The 23,591-nt window shown below is 40.6% G+C and overlaps 2 protein-coding genes across 3 annotated transcripts in view; one reads left to right on the top strand and one right to left on the bottom strand.

Moving 5' to 3' along the window:
• Positions 1 to 605: 605 nt before the first annotated feature.
• The window catches only part of LOC307162177 (piggyBac transposable element-derived protein 4-like), a 53,710-nt gene continuing 30,724 nt past the window's right edge, over positions 606 to 23,591 (top strand). Inside the window, exons 1-3 of one of the 2 annotated variants that reach the window (XM_079877345.1) lie at positions 606 to 758; positions 12,064 to 12,286; positions 16,879 to 18,259. In XM_079877345.1, coding sequence (XP_079733471.1) covers positions 12,169 to 12,286; positions 16,879 to 17,978 — 1,218 coding nt within the window. In that variant the 5' untranslated portion in view covers positions 606 to 758; positions 12,064 to 12,168 and the 3' untranslated portion in view covers positions 17,979 to 18,259. Of the gene's footprint in view, positions 759 to 12,063; positions 12,287 to 16,878; positions 18,260 to 23,591 lie in introns of those variants that run through there. The other variant, XM_079877342.1, reaches the window with a different exon arrangement.
• LOC307171125 (piggyBac transposable element-derived protein 4-like) lies at positions 3,150 to 4,415 on the bottom strand (the record flags this gene model as incomplete). The annotated part of the gene is made up of 1 exon (XM_079892553.1): positions 3,150 to 4,415. The coding sequence occupies one exon, from the start codon at positions 4,413 to 4,415 to the stop codon at positions 3,150 to 3,152; it is 1,266 nt and encodes a 421-aa protein (XP_079748679.1).

Here is a 23,591-nt window from a genome sequence, read left to right on the forward strand (position 1 = left end):
AGTATTAATATTTTACATGTTACAAGTTTAAGATCAGCAAATATTGAAAATGTTGAATTTAAAGTGCATATTAGAGTCAGATAACTAAATGCTCATTCTCCTTCTGCTTTTTAATCCTATTATTGGTTCAAATTAGCACTGTAAACCTCCAAGACTTAAACAATATTTTTTTTCAGCATCTGTTAAAGGGTTGATCAGCTTTTTTTTCGAAGGCTTGAATGTGTTTAGGCTATGTGGTGCAGTCTAACATGTGTTCATGCTTCATTAAAAAAACGCATTATTTTTCATCTAGTTTACCTTTATTCTGCACCGCTGTGTCCCTCCTCGCAAACCTATCTGATAATTTCCATGATTTCCTGGTTATAATATAAACTTTTATTTCCAGACCCAGAGGGATCCATAATACAATACAAAACACATACATAGTAAAACACATACACAAAAACACATACATAGTAAAACACACACACACAAAAAAAAAAAAAAAAAAAAAGAAGCCTCTCCTTCAGAAATACACGACGGGCTCTGATTGGTCAGCTTGGCCCAGTGTGTGTTGTGATTCGCTAAGCGCCTAGTTCACGCTGTCCGGAAACGTCACGTCCGTTACCATAACAGCAGTTGCATGTGCTCCGGTGTAATGTAAAGACAGGCGCCAATGTTGCCTTATCAGTTTCAGTCTGAATCAGATTTAGAGAATATTAGAGGAGGAATCGAGCAGAACTTGTGCACCAACGGCTGTTACAGGACGTTTCAGAAAGGTATGTTTTTTTTGTAGATGTCTGAATACTTTTTAACTTATATAACGTTACGCTGTTATTTGTAAATGCTAAATTACTGCTAATGCTAATGTTTATGTTAAAACACGCAAAAAAGTTCATACAATCGTTCTAACTCATAATATTACAATCCTCGAAGGGTTTATTTGATCATCTCTCTCTCTCTCTCTTTCTCTCTCTCTCTCTCTCTCTCTCTCTCTCTCTCTCTCTCTCTCTCTCTCTCTCTCACACACACACACACACACACACACACACACACACACACACACACACAGACACAGACACACTCTCTCTCTCTCTCTCTCTCTCTCTCTCTCACACCCACACACACAATCTCTCTCTCTCTCTCTCTCTCTCTCTCTCTCTCTCTCTCTCTCTCTCTCTCTCTCTCTCTCTCTCACACACACACTACAAAACAAATGTAGCCAAATATCTGTCGTCAGAATATGAGCACATTACGAGACTAACCATGGTTTACCACAGTAAAGAAAAACACAGAACCATGTTTAATGTAACCTAACACCTGTAGCCATGATATAATTATTTTATGCCGTAGACATAACCTCTTCACATTAAGACAAGCAGGTAAACTAGAGTATTGTGTTATCTGGCATACATTTGACAGTAATATATTATTTAGCCACAGCCACAAATCTAACACTAAACTGAAAAGGGTATTTTAGTTTTACAATATAACTGTATAAGAAACAGTGCAACAAATTAATCTATATAAAAATTATATATGAATAATATTTGAAAAACATAATCTCTTTAAAATTTAATTTCCAGAAACTATTTTGTTAATAAAAGGCATTTCATTTTTTAAATACGAAAGTGCAACAGTAACTTATACTCAATCGAAGTAGTATTATTGATGTTTTATCCATGTCATATGTTATTATTATTATTATTATGCTGATGTCTTCAGATCTCCTGTAAATTGACACTTGAAGCTCATTTCATCTAGTGTGAACAGACTGAGGGTAATTGTTGGTTTCTATGTAGAGATACTAGGGCTGCACGATAACAAGAAACATGATAATCACCATTATTTTGCACAAAATTGTAATCACGATTATTATACATACATACATACATTATTTACATGCCAAATGGAAATAGAATAAAATTTGAATAAAACTGTCATGTCCAACCGAGCCTGGATTTTTGGGTCACTAGCCTATATTTTTCATTTACCTTTCAAGACTGACGAGTTAAAAAAGATGAAGAACTGGCTTTACAAATGACACGCTGGCGTACTTCTCAATGGACGGAGTGCATCTGTAAACTCAACTAGAGGCTTCAGGGATTTGTTGATCGCCTCTAGCACATCCATGTTGGGATAAGGTGCCTGGACTTCTTGTCAGAGGACAGGACATGAGCAGTGGCCTTCTGCTGCTCAATGACTCTCTCTATCATGGCCTGATGTGATCCCCACCTAGTGGGAAGCTCTGTTTTCAGTGAGTGCTCCGGGAGCTTTAGCTCCTTTTGTGCTGCTACAAACTCCCTCTTAGTGTAGGAAAAGATGCTCATAAGCTTTTAGCAGAGACCCGGTCAATTCTTGGATCCTTCATAGCATTCTCTGCAGAAAAACAATTGTCAGAAAAACATTGTCAAGCCAAAAGCATATGAAGTCTACAAGTAAAAATAGTAAAAGGACCAAATGTGTTAATTTAAAATATTTTTGTTGTTTAACGAAAACATGACCTAAGAAAGAACGAAATTATGAACACTGATCCAGATTTATTACTTATCATTAGCTCATGATATCTAATGCATTTTAATGCTAACAAATAGAACATTATTTTAATTTGACAATTTTTTTTTAATATTTACAAATTATGTACACCTACATGAGACTATTTATCAGTAAACACTGCTTTTTTTCTAAATTCTGCTGGGTGCACATACGTTCACATATTGTATTGTGCGACCAGCCAAATGTCGCTGGCTTAATCTTAAACTTTTAAATCTCTGTGATACAGTAGGCACTCTGATTCCATGTATAGGGCACATATATATTATTCATATGACACACAAACACAAGTAGACAAGACCTGTTTAGTTCAAAAGCTCACTCGCCACGGCAAGGCACAGATCATGAGTGAGATGACGAGACAAGACGAGAGACAATGTTAGTACTTTTTTTTTCTTTTTGTTGGATGTTTTTTTTTTTTTTTTTTTTAGCTGACAAAGACGCACACATCACAAGGACATGAACACACAAAAAATAACACATATTGTACACTACTAAATGGTCAGGGAAATAGATAGTAAATCAACAGTGTAAATCATTACTAATAAATGGCAGACAAAAAAAAAAAAAAAAAAGAATTTATGTAGCAGGCCTTTTGCTGTAGAGATAATGACTCCCTATCCATCCAGGTGACACTTCTTGTAGTGTTTCATGGTGTGGTACCTCTCATTGCAAGGCACAACACAAAGACCCACCCCACACTGCCTGCACATGTATTTTGTCTGACGGCGGCCTTTAGGGCGGGTCCGATCAGAACAAACTACACAATCTGGGTAACCATCAGCCTGGCAGATAAAGTGGCGCTCAGTGAGTCTCTGTGGCAAGTCTCCCAGTGAGGACAACTTTCGGCCTTTGTTGCTCTCTTTCCTGGAGAAGCCTTCCAGTAAAGCAGTGATGACATCCTGCACGAAGACTTTCAGGGGCTTGTGAGGAGCTGCAGTGCAGCGGCAGTAAATTATGTGGGCATTCACTATGCTTACACTGAGAATGGTATTGAAAATCCTGTTGTACCATTTCCTTGACCTATGGGGAAAGAGGTAGGTCTTCATTCTCTGGTCTGCTGTGTCGACACCCCCCATGAACGAATTGTAGTCATCAACACAAACAGGCCTATTTATCTCCCTATCAGTGTCTTTGATCCTGATGCGCTTTCTGACACATGTGTTGGAATGCAGTGTAGAGAGCATTGTGAGGCGCTTTGTATCATGCCACGCACAAACTAGCATTTTCCCCTTCCTCATGAAGACTGGGTCATCTCCCTTGCTCAACGGTAACTGTTCACGGGTGAGGCCCTTTGGCATCCCCTTCCTTTTACTACTGACAGTCCCACACAAACCCGAATCATTTCTTGCCAGCTCATCTGCTATGGCTGGCGAGGTGTAATAGCTGTCCATGTACACCTCATGCCCTTTCCCTGTGTACGGGGCCATCAGCTCACGGACAATAAGGTGTGTAGCACCGAAATCACTTGCATTAGGCCTACTTTGTCCAATGTACATGGACCACTGTAGCACATAGCCTGACTTGGCTTCACTCAGAACAAATACTTTGTAGCCATATTTGTCTGGTTTGTTTGGGTTGTACATTTTTAGGGTTGATTTCCCTTTGAACGCAATGGTCATTTCATCCAATGACAGCTGCTTAGATGGACCATACATTGCTGAAAACCGGGGGATGACCAAATTGATGATTGGGCGGATTTTGAATAGCATGTCATATCCTGGCTGACCCCTGTCAACACAGTCCTCATTATTGGTGAAGTGAAGGAAAGACAAAATCATCTCAAATCTGTTCCTGGACATCACCTTGCCAAATCCAGGTGTTGCTGTTGGCCAATATTTGGCCCAATAATCCTCCAACTCTGACTTCTCTACCAGACCCATACAAGGTGTAAGGTGTAACAAGGCAAGGTGATGTCCAGGAATAGATTTGAGATGATTTTGTCTTTCCTTCACTTCACCAATCATTGGATTGCAGCTGTCATTGGATGAAATGACCATTGCGTTCAAAGGCTACAAGAAGTGTCACCTGGATGGATAGGGAGTCATTATCTCTACAGCAAAAGGCCTGCTACATAAATTCTTTTTTTTTTTTTTGTCTGCCATTTATTAGTAATGATTTACACTGTTGATTTACTATCTATTTCCCTGACCATTTAGTAGTGTACAATATGTGTTCTTTTTTGTGTGTTCATGTCCTTGTGTTGTGTGCGTCTTTCAGTAAAAAAAAAAAAAAAACATCCAACAAAAAGAAAATAAAAATACTAACATTGTCTCTCGTCTTGTCTCGTCTGTCTCTCGTCTTGTCTCGTCATCTCACTCATGATCTGCGCCTTGCCGTGGCGAGTGAGCTTTTGAACTAAAAAGGTCTTGTCTACTTGTGTTTGTGTGTCGTATGAATAATATATATATGTGCCCCTTACATGGAATCAGAGTGCCTACTTTATGTAGTAAATGGAAAATCTCTACAGCAAAAGGCCAACCGCTACATGCATTCGGTTTGTTTCTACCATTTATTAGTAATGCATGTTCTATAGATCTGCGATTGATAGTTACATCTTCCGATGGCTCATTGACGTAATCACGTTCTGTGCACTGTGACCCCAGGGTTTGTCGCATGTTCTGACGTCACAAGCTGCGACATTTGACTCCCATTTGCTGTATGTTTATCTACTGCATTTTACAAGAGCGGCCTCTAGAGGTGTAATAAAAACTATCGCTGATGCCTCGTGTTGTTTATTTCGACACGTGATTCTGCGTGCTGCACTTGAGAGCACACGCTGCGTGGAGAGCGCTGACATCAGATGCGTGTTTAAAGCACCGACAGCTAAAAGGTAGCCTATGTATACAGTACATTTTGTCATATCATTAATTTGTTGACTAAATGCTGCATTAGTAGAGAAAGAACAGCACAACAGTATGTTTTGTTTGCCTTCAAGGCTGAGAGGACGCTAACATTAGTAGTACCTCAAGCGGTTAAAACACTGACAAAAATAAACGTAAGTCCGACCCGAATGTTTAATGTCACAATTGTTACCATCTATTTGCATTAGTTTATATCCACCTGGTTCCTTTTATGCATTAAATATGCAGAGAAGTTGCATATTTAAAGCTAGAGACGTAAGATAGCAAACTGATATACAGCCGACAGAAACATATAAACAAATCAGAAAAGAATTCGATTTCGGTTATTTTTTTATCATCACTTTAATACCTATTTTGTTATTTTGGTTAGATAATCATCAAGTGTTTATAAAATACTAATAGAAGCAAAAGTGTGAGACTATACATGTAATATTTATATCATTTTAATGCTCTGGCGTTGTAGATATTTAAAGTTGGCCATCTTTAAGCATGACTGTTTGAATTTATATGAAATGATAACACTTACAATAAAATTCCATATGTAACATTAACTAAGGTTAATAACTGCTGTATAAGGATTGTTAATTTTTTGTTAATTAACATGTAGGCTACTAATACATTTTTAAATTAAGGTTTTTATTTGTTAACCATAGTTAATGAACTATCAAACTAACATGAATGATCAAGGTGCAATTGTATTGCTCAAATATTATACCGATCAAATTTTGTTACTTTTTTACTCATTAAGTTGGCTTGAAAAAGAACAGTTAAACAGTTAAATTTTGAATGTAACTGGTTTTATTTGTTATTTAGAGTATTACTTTTTGTTTCAGTTTGAATGAATGTCTTTTATTGACTTCAATATTTATTCATATTTATTCATATTTATATATTTATTTCATTTAGCATGTTTTCATGGTTCAATACAGTTTTATTATTTTTATAATAAAGTTCAGCATTGTTTTACTTGGAGTGTTATGTTTGTTTTTATCCAGTATCAATTTTAAAAACTATCGGTTGATTAATCGGTTATCGGCAAGTATGGCCCAACCTAGCTATCGTTATCGGTAAAATCCACTATCGGTCGACCTCTAGTTTTAACAACGATTCGATTCGTATCACGATTCGTGGTTGTCGATATGATTCAAGGACAATATTGGTTCATTTAGAACGATACGATCCGAAACGATTCAGTGACTTGAAATCGATTCAGTGACTTTTTAGCCAAAAATTCTTGTAAGGGAATCAGGTAACAATTAATTATGGATATAAACAAACAAGTAAACAACAATTAATGTCAAATGCATTCACATTTTATTTGAATAAAGTAGGGCTGCACGATTATGACAAAAATCATAATTGTTGATTATTCCTTTGATATTGTAATTGTGATTAATTACGATTATCACGACATTGAATGATATTTTGAATAGTTTGGCCATGGGACCCACATTTCCCCATGGTCATCAAGCCACGACCCACCTTTTTAGGAATTATATAGGCCTATTATAATACATTTGTTTACACAAAAATTGTTGACACAAGTTCTGTCCCCCTTAACATACAAAAAAAAAAATTGTAAGAATATGACAAATACTGATAAACAGTAGGCACTGCGAGTTTAAGCTATTAAATAGCAGTCCCAAACTAGTTTTTGTTAATACAGTCTTGGTATGAGCCACCACAGTCATATAAAAATATACAAAATAACCAGTAAGTGGCATTTTGTTATGGAGACAACAACAATTAGGCTACCATGGTGATACACAATACTTAGAAAAACTTAACTTACTAATTTACGACGTTGCATGCTCGTATTTCTTTTGCGCTTTAGTGAAGTGATACAGCGCGCGCCAGCGCATAGCGCGTGCAATTGAAGAGTGCGCGCTACTGCAGTATAGCGGCTGAGAGAACAGGAAAGCCCGTTTTTCTGAGGTGAGAGACTTTGCGCTGCTTGACTGTTGTCGCGCTGCTGCTGGCGTGTCACGCATGGCAGATAAACACTGCCATCACACTGTGACAGATAGGCAGACTGAATCGAGTAACGTTTAACACCTTTATCATTAAAAGTGCTAAGAAAAAACATCCATATAAAGTCTGACATGTTTAAATCCAATGCGTTATTTCCTTGTATCGATACAATCGATTCATTACCTTTTAAAACGATATTAGATAGATATATGTCATCCGGAAGGCCAACTTGCCGAGCACAGATCGATGTAGTTGGATCATAGGAATATAAATCGATACATCAACGTACTTGTATGCTTTGTCACTTTGTCACTAATCATATATTTGATTAGTATGCTAGCTGTAGCCATTTACATCCAGTCTTTGTGCTAAGCTAGGCTAGCGGTGGGTGCGTCAAACAGACTTACAGCACGCACGGAGATGAAAAAGGTGTGAATGGACTTTAGGGCTGGTCCGAATACCGTTTTTTGAGCTTCGATGCTTCGGTCGTAATGAACATCGAATATTCAAAGCTTCGGAGAGAGGGGCTGAACATATTCTTCTCTCTAATAAAGGCAGGAATCTCTATGTGTCTGTGTCCGTTTGCATTTTGATTATTTCAAGAACCGTTCATCCAATTGACTTCACAGGGAGTGCAGTGTTGCATTTGGTGCAATATAGATGGACACGCGACACATTCAGAATTAATAAATGTTTAGTAAACTACAGAACAGCGTGAGCGGGAAGCGGCGCGCCTCACGCGGGCAGAGCTTATATGCTCCTAACGGACACTGCACTAGTGATATAAAACGCACACACACAGGTCTGTTAAATTAAGCAATACTTTTAAGGTAGTCTAATATTTTTTATATTTTTTTGACTAACAAATTACTGACACAGTAAAGGGTAAATTTAAATAAAGAAAAAACGAAATTTCAATAAAGAAAAACGAAATTTAAATAAAGAAAAACTAAATTTAAATAAAGAAAAAAAATTTAAAAAAGAAAAACGAAATTTAAATAAAGAAAAACGAAATTACGTTAAATTAAAAACGAGATTAATTTAGATTGATAATAACGGGTAAAAAGGCTAATACATTTTGTTTCTATTATTCTATTTTCCACAATGTCAAAGCAACACAGCTTAACCCAAAACACAAGCTCAGGCATGCACTTCGGTCCATACAAACTCCGCTGTTCTGCGCTCTAGCCAGAGAACACTCCCATTGCTGGAACACTTTTAGGCGTCGGTTTTTATTAGGGATGCACCGAAATGAAATTCTTGGCCGAAGCCGAATAATAATGAAATGCTTGGCCGAAGGCCGAAGGCCGAATACCGAACGCGGTGTTTCGCATTTTTTTCCATTTATTTTGCCAATTTTTTCACCATTACAATAATTAAATAGTAAAAATTAGCTTTTTACTATTTTGTGTTGCTTTTCAGAGAAATAAATCAAAGAACATAAATACAATTTCAAAATATTTATTTAACACTGAACATTTTTTTAACATTCCAGCAGATATTATACAAACAAAGCCAAATATATAACTTAAAATAAATAAATTAGTAAAATAAAAAAAATATTTTTATTTGGCCATCTTTGAAGCCCCCCTTCTTGAATAGCCTATGTTAGGCCTATAACTGACTGCTGAAAGTAACTCTGTATGTCTACAACAACAAATGTGCATTGAATAGTGCAAAAAAAATGTGGATGAACCCACAACAAATGAATAACTGTCCTAGACATAAGCCTACTTAGCCTACTTCTTCAGGAAAAGTGGCAGGTTCTTCTTTATAAAATAAAAAAGAATGGCAGACAGGGACAAGATAAAAATATTTGTCATTATTTTCTTTGTTATTAAATATTAAGATCAAAGATACACATTACACATACACAAATTAATATACAAATTAAATAAACATTGCTTTATGTTTTCAGCTACAGTAGGTGTATTTAACAGTATAGAAGAAAGTAATTAAATGAACAAATGAAAATAAAACAAAACGGACTTCACTGTATAAATTATACATTGATACTTATTAAAGCTACTATTAAAGTGTCAGTCAAGAGCAGTGAGTGATTTTCTCTTTGCATTTTGTTGTTTTATTAACATTAAAGGGATAGTTCTCCTATAAATTCAAATTGTCATAATTTGCTCTCTCAAGTTGTTTTAAACTCAAATAAGTTTCTTTCTTCTGTTGAAAATAAAAGTTACTGAGCCACATTCTTCAAAATATTAATATTAGAAAAATATTAGAAGGAAATTAATACAGGTTTGGAACAACATTAGAGTGCGTAAATAATGAGAATTTTTATTTTTGGGTGAACTATCCCTTTAAGGATAAGCGGCAGCGTGTTTTCTATTCAGCTACTGTCTCTTTAAGAGCTGCGCGCGACGCGTCTAATATACACGCATTTGACAAGCAGATTTTCTCTCAATTTTCTCAAGTTTGCTTTCACTTTAGACATAACCGACTTTGTTTATGTAAACCTTGTGTATTTAAGACTCGAAAGATAACTTTGTCCAGTATCCAGGCACTGGTAGACAGGCTTTTAGTGCATGTGAGCTTCACATAACTTACCGTACGGACTGAGAAACGCGCATCAGCACGCAAATTAAATGTTTAACCGACAAGTCATTATTGCACATGCAAATTATGAACTTTTGCGAACTGCAGTGTCCCGTTCCGCTGCGTAAACATTTTATGTGAATATACGTGTTGTTCAGTGGGACAAAGGCGCCAGAACAGCAACTGATAGAATGCACGAGACTACGATATTACTTAAAAAGCAGATCGTGGAGACATTTTAATGGTCCACGATCAAAAATCGTCATATCGCACACCCCTACTTTCTCGTACTCTGCATGATGTTCGGGGTGTCTTGATTTTAAGTGATAAATTAAACTTGAAGTGCTGTAGGCTACGTTTTTGCAGATGCACCCCCTCTGGACAATTCAGCAGAACAGTGTCTGCAAACGGCCGTTTTTGCCTCTTTCTCTGACACTTTAAATTGCTTCCACACTGCCGACATGTTTGCTGCATAAAGCGCGCGCCTCTCACTCTACGCGGGTTACTATTTGATCGCGTCATTAAAAACGTCATTGTTCGGCAAATTTTATTCGGCCTTTTTACTTATTCGGCCGAACACCGAAAGTGCTTTTTTTGGCTATTTTCGGCCGAATAATTTCGGTTGCCGAACATTCGGTGCATCCCTAGTTTTTATTTCTAGCATGCACGCGTTTTCCGCGTGGCTCGAGCTGAGGCGTGTCTCACGCAGGCAGTGTACAAACTCCAACCTGTTAACATGGGAGCTGAAATAAAAACGGACATGCCACGCAGCCATTGTGTCGCCGGCCTTATTCAAGCGCAAATGTGAACCGTTTCATGGGAGATCCCAGGTGTGCAAAAAAAAAAAAAAAAAAAAAAGAATATTCGAATGTCAAATTTTCAAATCGAATACCACCCCACCAAACGAATATTCGAGTATTCGGGTCCAGCCCTAATGGACTTATCTAACTCTGAGGGATACGGTGAATAAGCTAAAGTCCCAAAAAGTCGAAGTGTTCCTTTAATATTCATAGACACTCGTCCATATCGAGATTTGATTCATTGTACAGCCCTACTTTTGATTTATTCATTAAAAAATAGCCTAATTCCGTGACGTTCTGCTTTGTATAGCAAGTTCCATTTGTGACTGGATTCCGCGTTTCGATCCGTCGCTTCGCAAACACAGACAAACACAGAATTTATGAATGAAAGTGTGAAAGTTCTGTCACAAAACGAAGTTGTTACGTATCCTCCCGCTTTTTTAAGTGGGTATATGGAAATCCTTGGCCTTTTCTAGTGGGTATACGGCGTATATTTTTTGCTGTAATATTACTAATGAATCTTACCCTTCGTGTGAATCTTCAGGTGTAAATACATCCTGCTACCCTTTAATACAATGAACATAGGTATCATAAAATCAAACCATGTTTCAGTTCATAGATATGGTTGAAGATGAGTGTCATTAGTGTTAGTTTTTGTGTCATAGATTTTTTAGGGCAATTTTCCACCGGACAAATTGCGATTGTTAACTCATGATTTCTTTTCTGTGCGCACCAATCTTGCACTTCTATCTACCCCTCAACCAGACCACCTAGAGACTTCGGGTTTTCGGCATTATGTTAAGGAAGGTCTAATCTCGGGAACGCACAAAAAAAATCCAGGAAAAGATTTACTATCTCTTAGTGTTGTGATCCCATGAGGTGAGAAAATTGCGCTAAAACACTCACTGAGTTTTTATTACTTGTTTTTATATGTGTCAGATGGTGAGAAATTACAGTATTGTCTTTAAATAGAGCAGTTTTACAGGCTTTTATCGTCTATCCTGACTCAAATAATGTGTGTTTCTAACAGCAAACACTCAGAATAAAGTGAGACGATCTGCTGATGATCCTGAATGGCGTGTTGAATGAGTGTTGATAGTCTGAGGCTCATCAATATTAACAGATCTGCTGAAAACACTGTTTATTTCATGACAATAGTTCCTGTTTTCACCTCATTTATTATTCTGATGTCTTTAGATCTCCTGTAAATTGACACTTGAAACTCATTTCATTAGTGTGAATATACTAAGAGTAATTGTTGGTTTATATAGAGATAAATACATAAATGCTTAAATGTCATTTAGTCTTAAAACAAACTCAGTAACTGATAACTTTGGTTTTTGCAGATCAGCTCCTCCCACAGCAATCACATCATCAGTGAAGCTCCTCCCACTGCAATTCTCCAATAAATGCTGTAAATTCCCATCAGCTACAAGTGAAGACGAGCAGTAATGCATCAGGACGAGCTGAAATCTGTAAAGACTGAGTTTATTAAAGAGGACAGTGAGAACATGAGTGATCCAGAACCCTGCAGAATGAAACACACTGAAGATCCTGAAGAACAAAGAGGTTGGTGTTTATTCTTCATTCATTCATTCATGATGCTGAAAAACATTCATGTTAGAAACATTCAAGCGCTTCATCACTTTTAGATATGCTGTTACACTATGAAATAGGTACTAAATTTTCAACAAATATTCAGTAAAGAGAGGATTGAGAAACTCTCTAATTGATTGTCAACATCGTCAAACTAAGTATAATTTTAGCTCTGGTTCACAATTTTTTTCTTTTTTTTCTACCATGTTAACAAAATGTTGGACATTCCTCAACATAGTTTACAACATTGTTTTTTAAGCAATAAACATTAAACTTTATCAAGTCAATTATCTTTTCAGAATGGCTGACAGGACTGTAATCATAACTTAAGCAAACTCTGCATTATAGTTACTGATAGTTGTATTTCTGAAAGGATTTATATAAGAAATGCTCTGAATTTAAAGGTGCCCTAGAATGTGAAATTGAATTTATCTTGGCATAGTTAAATAACAAGAGTTCAGTACATGGACATGACATACAGTGAGTCTCAAACACCATAGTTTTCTCTTTCTTATTTAAATCTCGTTTTTGAAAAACACCCCTGAAAAACAGGCGAATCTCCACATAACACTGACTGTGACGCAACAGTTGGGATCAATAATATGTACGCCTCCAAAAATTTGCATATGCCAGCCCATGTTCAATGCCAGGCGGAACTGCACAGCCGAATCATCAGAAGTTCTGCAGGTGAAGAAACAAGCAGGAGGAGGATCATAGGGAAAATGGCAGATCTATCTATAATCTATCTATAATCGGATACCGCTACAGTTTAAATCGAAGTTGTTAGTTGCTCTGTCCATTTCACCACGGACTGTTTTTCTAACCTGGAACAATATCAAGCACCCAGGCTTCTCTCGGCGTCTCAAACGGACGAAGGGGGCAATTTCAACTAACGTTATATTCCCGCAAGCGGTAAGTAGTGATTTTATTAACGATAATTTACACTGTGTTATCTAGATCCAGCGCGATATTGTTTTTTCCTCGAGAGACATCGTGGCTTGCAAACGAGCGAACGATGGCAGTTGCTCAGTGTTTGGATGTACAAATGAACACAAAAATATTTTTTTAGCTCCTTCATCCGAGCCTCTGAAGAACCAGTGGGTTATGTGAATTTCTGATGTGTAATTGTTCAAGTTCAGACAGATAATCTTTCTCTCAAAGTCGTTCAACACTGTTTATGCATCAGTAAATCGCGTTGCAGTGATAAGATCTTCATTCACGCGATCAACAGGCTGTCATCTGCTCAATGCTCATCACTGCAACCTTTTATGTGATGGGAATAGATCTAAATACTTAAAAAACTTCTCATGATTCGTTAATCCCGATAGCTGTAATAGTAAAAACGTATAAAAGCTGTAATAGTAAAAGTTTTCCAGATAGCTCTACATGTAATGCCAGATATTTCATATGCAAGCATGTCAGCCAATCACAGCAGTGGGCAACAACACTGAAGTCTCACAGCAGACACGCCCCCTCAAACAGAGTGTTCAAACCAGGGAATGAAATCAGGCTAGGAAATATGCCTTTTATTTCTAAATTATAACAAATTTTGATCTAAAAAACATACTAACATTATAAGGGCACCCCAGGAAACATTATAAAATAATAAAATAATCCATTCTACGGCACCTTTAAGGAACGAGGAAAATCATGTCAGAAGTAACAGGTTTTAATGAAACATGTAGGACACAGATAATACAATTGCTAATAAAATTGTTTATGTAAAACCAGTTAAAGCCGCTGTCAGTCTAGACCAGTGGGGATTTCTTTAAGACTGCAAGGGAAGCTCGGCTTCCCCTATAATGTCAAAAAAATTTATGGTCAAATATGTACTATTGTGTTAACATTTTATTGACTAAAAATGCGTTAGAAAACGTTCATCTCAAAGACGAGTTCGTTCAGAATCAGTTACATACAGCAGGTCGGCTGACTCGATCTCCTTCTCATACATTCCCGTAGCGACACAGACAGTGCATTTCCCTGTTGAAACCCAGCGTCCATTGACTTCAATGGGGCTGCTCTGAACCGTTTTTTTCAGCGCTTCGAAACTAGACGGTCATTGGATAAATGCTGCGATTATGTCCCGCCCACGGACGCTCAGCGTCTCTGGGGGTGAATGAGGAGTGGGCTGGCCCGGACTCCGGGCTTCCGCGTGATGATTGGAGAGGCTGCATCTCCTTTTGATTGACAGCGATTTCATACAATAAAAAGTCGCTGCCGCTGAAGCTGTTCGAGCTCAGTCCCATCGCGGATTTTTCAAGTGATGGTCAAAAGACAAACTGCTGCTACCTATTTCTTGGTATTTGCTTGTCGAAATTGCTAGCCATTTTTCATAATACATTTCACACAATTATACATTTATACCTTTATTATATTATTACTTATCCTATTATATTTTTTATAATATTATTAGTAATAATTAAAACAATAATTATTAAAATAATTAAAAATAGCCTATATATTATTAGTAGTAGTATTATTAATAATATATAGGCTATTTTTAATTATTTTAATAATTATTGTTTTAATTATTACTTATCCTATTATATTTTTTATAATATTATTAGTAATAATTAAAACAATAATTATTAAAATAATTAAAAATAGCCTATATATTATTAGTAGTAGTATTATTATACTTTATTATATTATTATTTATACCTTTATTATATTATTACATTTATACAATTATTCCTAACTCTGCTGGCCATTGAGAGGACACTGGTCAAGTCACTGGAAAAGACGCCTAGTTGGAACGACAGGGTCACAGAGCATTTTCTTGAAAAGGAACATTGGGCAGAATTTACGTATAAATAAATGGACAATTTTTATGATGTAGGCCGAAAATGAGCTTCCCCTCTTTGAAAGACCAGCAGCCGCCACTGGTCTAGACAGCAAGCAAAGTTCTGCAATTGTCATGAATTGACGTCACACTCTGTGCATCTTTTTTTTTAAAAAACAACTAGAAAAGTAAGTAGTTTGAAATAGCTAAGAGTCTTAAAGTAGTTTAGATAGATAGATAGATAGATAGAATATTTAAATAATAATAGCATTTCAATATGTTGGCTTTATCAACCAGACTTAAAGGGTCATTCCACCCGTGGAGACATGAATGTGTATTGAAAGTGGGTCATTTATGTAGAAGAAATGTGAAATTATTTTTGAATTTGGAGCTTTCTAGACTGAGAAAAGCCAGAAAATGTATTTTTGGCTTATGTGGATGAAAGACAACAACTCCCAGAATGCACTTGCTTCGCTGCCCTACAAGGCCACTCCCAAGCCACACCTACCGGTAAGACAGCGCAGTTGAAAACAACAAGGCAAGGCTAGGCTACGAGTGAGTCTCCGTGACGAGTTTGCCCAAAATGTCCGGGATTCGGCTTTTGCGTTCTACAGTCGCCATTCATCATGTTTACTGTGGCGAGCAGGACGAGGCTGAGGGGCGCGGGAGAACGGCGCGAGGCCGGTGGCGTGATTACTGACGACCGACACCTGTGAGGCACTGTTCTCGTATCTCACACGGAGGAGCAGGTATTTTCTTAGCAATGGTAAAACACACATCAACCGATCACGCCACCGGCCTCGCGTCTTTCTCCCGCGGCGCTAGCCTCGTCCTGCTCCCTGTATTACTGTGATTACTGATGAGCGCGCCTGTGAGATGCACCGGTCTCATGGGCTATCTCTCACGGAGGTGCGGGTATTTTCTTAGCAATGTTAAAACGCAAATCAACCGATCACTTGTTTAGCATTCATGTAAACATTACATTCAGATTCACCAATCGGGGTGAATTCAGTTAGATTGAAACAAAAGGTGAGCATGTAAACAATGAATGGCGACCGCAGAAAGCAAAAGCTGAATCCCGGACATTTTTGTCGATCTCGACGGCCGGACATGTCCGGGAAAAAGAGTATGGTAACCCCTACTACTCAGCTTTCTTTCTGCAGGTTTCTGCCGGTGAAATCAAACGCACTCGCACTGATCTGTGATAGGTCTGTTAGCGCATTAGGTCCAACCCCCTATGGGCGGGTTTGAAAGGGTGGATCTAGTGCTTGTAGTCTTAACAGAAATCCCCCCCTCTTACACTTCCTCCTACAATGACGCAAAATGACGATTTTTGCGTCATTGTAGGAGGAAGTGTAAAGGGATAAATACATATTTCTCTCGTCTCGGGGGAAAATGAAAAAATGTTGCATGACCATTCAATAGTATGACTGGGTTTCTAACAATGCAAAGCTTAATGCAAATGGGTGGAGTGTCCCTTTAATAAAAAGCTTATCAGTAAGTGAAAGGAATATCAATCTAAAAGTTGTTGTCAGTATTATGGCCCTGTTGATGTATATTTTTAGGTTAATATTTTTCTAGTTAAGTTTCATTTATCTAATTATTAACATTGTACCTTATTCATGGATATTTTCAAGGACATATGCAAATAATTTATAAAAGTTCATCTAAATGATTACAGTATTTTAGGGCTCATTTTTATGTCCTTTCACTTCATATTTCTCTTTTCACATTACACTATTTTGATGTACTAAAAATGAAATTATTTTTTCTTTCATTTCAGACCTGATGGAAGTGAAGGAGGAGAGTGAAGAACTGAGTGAAGTGAAGGAGGAGAGTGAAGAACTGAGTGAAGTGGAGGAGGAGAGTGAAGAACTGAGTGAAGTGGAGGAGAAACATCATGTCAAACCTGGAGAAAAACATTTGAGTCGCTCAAAGACATTTTTAAATAAAAGAGGAGCCAATAAATCTTTCACCTGCACTCAGTGTGGAAAGAGTTACACAACCAAACATAGTTTAGAGCGTCACATGAGAGTTCACACTGGAGAGAAGCCGTTCACATGTGATCAGTGTGGGAAGAATTTCACATACAAACATCATCTTGATGCGCATTGGAGAGTTCACACTGGAGAGAAGCCGTTCACATGTGAACAGTGTGGGAAGAGTTTCACACTAAAAACAAGTCTTAAGATGCACATGAGGATCCACACAGGAGAGAAGCCGTTCACATGTGATCAGTGCAGAAAAACATTTCTTGTGTCATCACACCTGAAGGCACACCTGACAGTTCATACAAAGGAGAAGCCATATTCATGTTCTGAATGTGGAAAGAGTTTTTCAGTGCAGCAATCTTTACATAGACATCAGAAAACTCACACTGGTGTGAGAGAGTACATGTGCTTTGAGTGTGAGAAGACTTTTATAACAGCTCAACATTTAAAACAGCACCAGAGAATTCACACTGGGGAAAAACCTTACAAGTGTTCACACTGTGACACGAGATTCAGTCAGTCATCAAATCTGAATAAACATGAGAAGATCCACAGCAGAGAAAAACCTTACAAGTGTTCACACTGTGACAAGAGATTCAATTATTCATCATATCTGAAATCACATGAGAAGGTCCACACTGGAGAAAAACCTTACAAGTGTTCACACTGTGACAAGAGATTCAGTGTGTTATCACATCTGAAAACACATGAGAAGATCCACACTGGAGAAAAACCTTACAAGTGTTCACACTGTGACAAGAGATTCAGTCAGTCATCAAATCTGAAAACACACGAGAGGATCCACAGCAGAGAGAAGCCACACATGTGTGATCAGTGTGGAAAGAGTTTCTCTTTTAAAAGCCAGCTGAAGATACACATGAAGATCTGTTAGATCCAGCACTGGAAATGGTTGAGATTCATTGGGGGGACTCTAGTTGGGAAGATTTTTTACTTTTAACACCCTGCGTGCGATCATGCCGGCGCAATCTGCTCACTTTTTTTCTTATCAGTGCAAAAGAGACTCAAAATACTCTGTCGGTTTTGATTTTACATATAAGTGTTACACATCATTCGATCCTGTTAAGTGTCTATTTTTTGTGTATACTCACAATAAAAACAAAATGTTGTTCTTTTTGCCAAATAAAGAAAAATAAACATGATGCGAGTTCTGCCTTCTCTCTGTCAGTGAAGTCCATTCTAAAATGCGTCCAAAAATGAACTGTAACTCAGTGAATACTCAGTCCCACAGGCATACAGATACACCGGCATATAGCTTAAATTCTCTTCTTTTAAATGAAATAATTTTATTAAAAAAACAAATATTCTCAGTTTATGTAAATCTGTATGAAAAGAGAGAGATGTCAGTCGTTCTCATTTCATCTCATTAAGTGTTAATGTGACACACGCCTACAGAGAGCGCGCACTATTCAAACGCAAATGAATGCTCTTACACTTTTGATGCACAAATACGACCAAAAGCATTGCAGGCCTGTGAACAGCAATTTGCAACCGAAAACAACAGACCAGGATCTACAAAACAGATTCATCCCTTAAAACCAACATTTGTGTAAAAAATAAACTGTTGCAAATGTTTGAATGACTTGTGTGCATGGGGCAAAAAAGTTCCAGAAATAACCAGATTTGTATAGTTGCGTCGCAGCACGTGAGGGGAGCTCTCAAGGGGGCTGCTTGCGAGGATTGTGAAAGATTATCAATCCATGTGCTGCGCTCCCACCTGGCCATTTTCAACGAGGATTATTCATGGGGCTCGAAAATGGTTCTTGCAGGGGATCTCGAGACTGCTGAGGCACGCTGTCGGGATTCCACTGCCAGTTCCAACGTTCTCCCTCCTTGCGCAGAAGCCCGTTCGACGGCTTCTTCCGCACGAGTGGAGAACCCGATACTCGAGCTGTCTGCTTCTGAGGAACTAAACGTGCTCAGCATCGAAGACAGAGATTTTGGGGATGACTCGCCACCCCATGTCCCCACATATGAGGAGCTGGTGGAGGTTATCTGTCGTGCAGTGGCCCATTTAAATATTAGTTGGCCACAAGAGAGGCAGGAAGCGTTTATTTAAAGCAAGTTGGACGGAAAAAAGGCGCTCTGCACTGTCCGACCCACAGGCCTGCGGCCAGGCAGAAATCGGGTCCGCCCATCGAGATTCGTTTTCGGTTGAACCCTGCCAGAAATCCTCTTCAGGGGGTCAAGAACGAGTTCCGATTGATACCCGAAGCCAGCCTCGAGAGGCTGGATCCCTTGGTGGAATATTTCGATATCTCTGAGGAGGTTCAGGTTCAAGATGCTCACTATTCCTATCATAGTGAACCAAATTCAATCCAAGGATTGGTTTGTCACTATAGATATGAAGGGCGAATATTTCCATCCATCTCACAGGAAGCTCCTGAGGTTCGCTTTAAGGGGCAAAGCGTATCAATATCGGGTTCTTCCATTCAGCCTAGCTCTCTCCCCTCATACATTTACCAAATGTATGGATGCAGCTCTAGCGCCGCTGAGGCTTCAGGGCATCAGGGTGCTCAACTATATCGAAGACTGGCTGATTTTGGCCCAGTCACGAGCTGGCAGTTCGGCATCAAGATGTCATCCTTGCCCACATCCAGAGCCTGGGGTTGAGACTCAACACGAAGAAAATCGTGTTGGCACCAGCCCAGAGAACCACGTTCCAGGGAGTGGTGTGGGACTCTGTCACAATGCGGGCACATTTGTCTCCTGCACGGATCGAGTCCATCCTGGCCACGGTAACCAGGATAAAGCTAGGCCAAGCCATCACTGTAAAACATTTTCAGAGAATGTTTTCGGGCTCATGGCAGCAGCGTCCAACATCATTTCATTACACATTGCAGTGGTGGCTAAAATCCAAAGGGAGGAACCCGAGGGGGGACCCATTCCGCATGATCAGTGTCAAGCGCAGGAGCCTTCGTTCCCTATCTATGTGGAAGAAAGCTTGGTTTCTGTTCCAAGGCCCCGCATTGGGAGCGTCATGTCGCCGGAAAGCCATCTCGACAAACGCCTCCCTCACAGGCTGGGGTGCGGTCATGGACGACCGCTTTAAGAGAGGCCTATGGCAGGACCATCATTCTTCCTGGCACATAAATCACCTGGAAATGTTGGCGGTGTCCCGAGCTCTGAGGAGCTTCCTGCTGGACCTAAAGGTCATCATGTCCTTGTGGGGTCAGACAATATGTCAGTGGTGGCCTATATAAACCATCAGAGGGGTCTGAGGTCTCGCCCTCTATGCAGATTGGCACATCAGATCCTCCTGTGGTCCCAAGGGAAACTGTTGTCTCTCAGAGCATATAACATATATCCCGTGAAATAAGAAATAGGGAGCAAACATCCTGTCGAGGCAGGGGCTGAGGCCCGGGGAATGGAGACTCCACCCCGAGGTGTTGGAGTCAATATGTCAGAGGTTCGGCCTAGTAGAAGACGACTCACTGTCCACTGTGGTTCTCCCTCACACATCCAGCCCCCCTGGGTGATGGGCCTCTGGGGAGACAGCAGTTGGTCATACGGGCTTGGAGGATGAGACCTGCGGCTCAGGGTTCCCACATGGGACCTGGCAGTGGTTCTCAAAGGGTTGGTTGAGGCCCCCTTTGAAATTCTGGAGTCGACTGAGGCCAAGAACCTTTCCCTAAAAGTGTGGCTTTTTTGTTGGCCATTACTTCTCTGAGGAGGGTAGGAGATCTTCAGGCGCTCTCTACATCTCATGGTTGCCTGGAGTTTGTTCCAGGTGACATTAAAGCCATCATACATCCCAGGCCGGTATATTTGCCTAATGTGCCATCCAATGTGGCACGGCCTACGATTCTGCAGGCTTTTCATCCTCCACCTCAACTGATGGCAGATGAGGAGAGACTTCATCTGCCCTGTCAGAGCTCTCAAAGTATATATTCAGAGGTCCTCTTCATGGCGGAAGTCAGACCAGTTGCTAGTGTATTTTGGGTCGCCCAAGAAAGGGCTTCCCGCCTTCAAGCAGACCATTATTAACTGGATCGTTCAAGCTATATCTATGGCCTATCAGGTGTGCAGTTTGCCTTCACCTTTGGCCGTGAGGGCTCATTCAAACAGAGGCATGGTGTCCTCTAGAGACCTCTCCTTCGGGGCCCGGTCCAAGAAGTCTGCAATGCAGCAGAATGGGCCACCCCTCACACTTTTATTAGATTTTATAGCCTGGACATTCCATCTATGCCTGGCACCCTTGTGCTCTTGTCCTAAGTGTGCCTGTGCGCAGCTTCACACTCGGACAAGCAGGGCTGGTTGTGGCATATTGGGTACTCGTTACCCCAAAGTGTCATTCGACGCAGTTCGAGTTCCCTCGAAAGGGAACGTCTCGGGTTACCACTGTAACCCTTGTTCCATGAGAAATGGAATGAGAACTGCGTCCCTTCGCCACGCCTTCCCCTGCCTGTGAGCGCCGGCGTCCTTTTGTAGCTTCCGCATATGCCGTCACTATATATCAGGGCTATATACAGGGCTCTAGACTGCGTGACCATGTTCACAACCCCTTTTGGCAGGGCAACGGGTATCCGTTGATTATCCATGCATGCAGAGACCAGCACTCTGGATGAGGATGCCAAATTGAACCGCCGGCTTGAGAGAGATCTCCTCTCACCGGGATCGGCCATGGGGCTAAGTTTGACAGCCGCATCAGCTCTGGGAACCACGTTTGGTTCTCCCATTGCGGGGCTATGAGGAGCACCGAGTTAGCGCGCTTCCCTGATTCTCCTGATGACCTGTGGTAGCAGTGAGATCGGAGGGAAAGCGGGCAGCTTGGGCCAGCGCGTCCTCGTTCTTCGAAAAGAACCTTGGGCAATGAGCGTTGTCTTTTGACGCAAAGAGGTCGACTTTTGCTTTGCCAAAAAAGACGCCACAGCAACTGGACTGACTGCGGGTGCAGGGACCATTCCTCCGGGGGAATATTGTCCCTGGACAGTTTGTCTGGGCCATCGTTCAGGTGGCCCGGCACGTGCGCGGCTCTGAGTGAGCGCAGTGAGTGCTGAGCCCAAACGAGGAGGCATTCCGCCAGAGTGCAAAGATTTCTGGATCTGACACCGCCCTGGCGGTTCACGTAGGACACCACAGACATGTTGTCCTTGCGGACCAGTACGCGGTGGCCCCGCAGGTATGGGAGGAAGTGCTTCAGCGCATTCTTGACCGCTATCCTCTCTAGACAGTTTATGTGAAGGCTTTTCTCCCGGTCTGACCAGAGGCCATAGACTGGTCTGCCCTCGAAAAGAGCACCCCAACCTAGGTTGGAGGTGTCCGTCGAGATCACCTTTCGGTGTGAGACGACTCGACTGAAACGCAGCTCTGAGTCACTCTGATTCGCGAGCCGCCGGCAGCTCAGGCCCGGTGAGGCACTCGAGCATTCAGCCAACATTGTAGAGGATGCATACGAATTAGTGTACGCAGTACACAGCTGGAGCACTGCTGCAGCTGAAGCCATATAGCCCAACATTCTTTGAAATGTTTTCAGAGGAACAACGCTGCCCTTCTGGAAAGACTCGGCCAGATGCCCAACACGGCGTGCGCGCTCTGTCGACAAGCAGGCCGTCATAGCCACCGAGTCTAGCTCTATTCCCAGAAAAGAGGTTGACTGACGGGGCAGCAATGAGCTCTTGGTCCAATTGACCTTGAGACCCAGGCTTTCCAGATGGCTGAGAAGCACTGTTCTGTCAGATATGAGTTCTATCTCCGACTGTGCCAAAATCAGCCAATCGTCCAAATAGTTCAAAATTTGCATACCCTGACTACTCAGGGGAATGAGGGCCGCGTCTATGCACTTAATGAATGTACGGGGTGCTAAAGACAGGCCAAACGGCAGGACGGTGTATTGATATACCTGACCGTCGAAGGCGAATCTCAAGAATGGCCTGTGACTGGGTATAATCTGAATCTGAAAGTATGCGTCTTTCAGATCGAGAGAAATAAACCAGTCCCTCGGGCGAATTGTGCAAGGATTTGTCTGGTTGTGAGCATTTTGAACGGTCGCCTCATGAGAGTTTTGTTCAAATATCTCAGATCTAAGATAGGTCTGAGAGCTCCGTCCTTCTTGGGCACGAGGAAGTAACGGCTGTAAAAGGCTGACTAGCTCAGAGAAGGATGTACCAGTTTTATTGCCCCTTTGCACAACAGTTTTGCTATTTCTGCACAAAGTAGGTGTGCTACTTCCAAATTCACTCTCGTCTCGGTCCGTGCTCGAAAGCACAGGGAACGGCGAGCAAACTGTAGTGAATAGCCCTGCTTTACAGTATTAAGCACCCATTCTGACATGCCCGGAATTGCTTCCCATGCTTTTGCATGTATAGCTAGGGGTAGAATGGCCTCTGGGTTCCGATCGCTGCACTGCGGGGGGTGTCGCGAACCTGTATCAGAGGTATCGGTGCGGCACGCGTGCTCTCGATGCCTGAACACGGCGGCTCGCTGACAGCGATGGCTGGCCGGTTTACACTCAATGACCTCGATCACTTTGGACGGAGAACATTCT

Source organism: Squalius cephalus (genome assembly GCF_949319135.1).
Source record: "Squalius cephalus genome assembly, chromosome: 1".
NCBI classification, from domain to species: Eukaryota; Metazoa; Chordata; class Actinopteri; order Cypriniformes; family Leuciscidae; genus Squalius; species Squalius cephalus.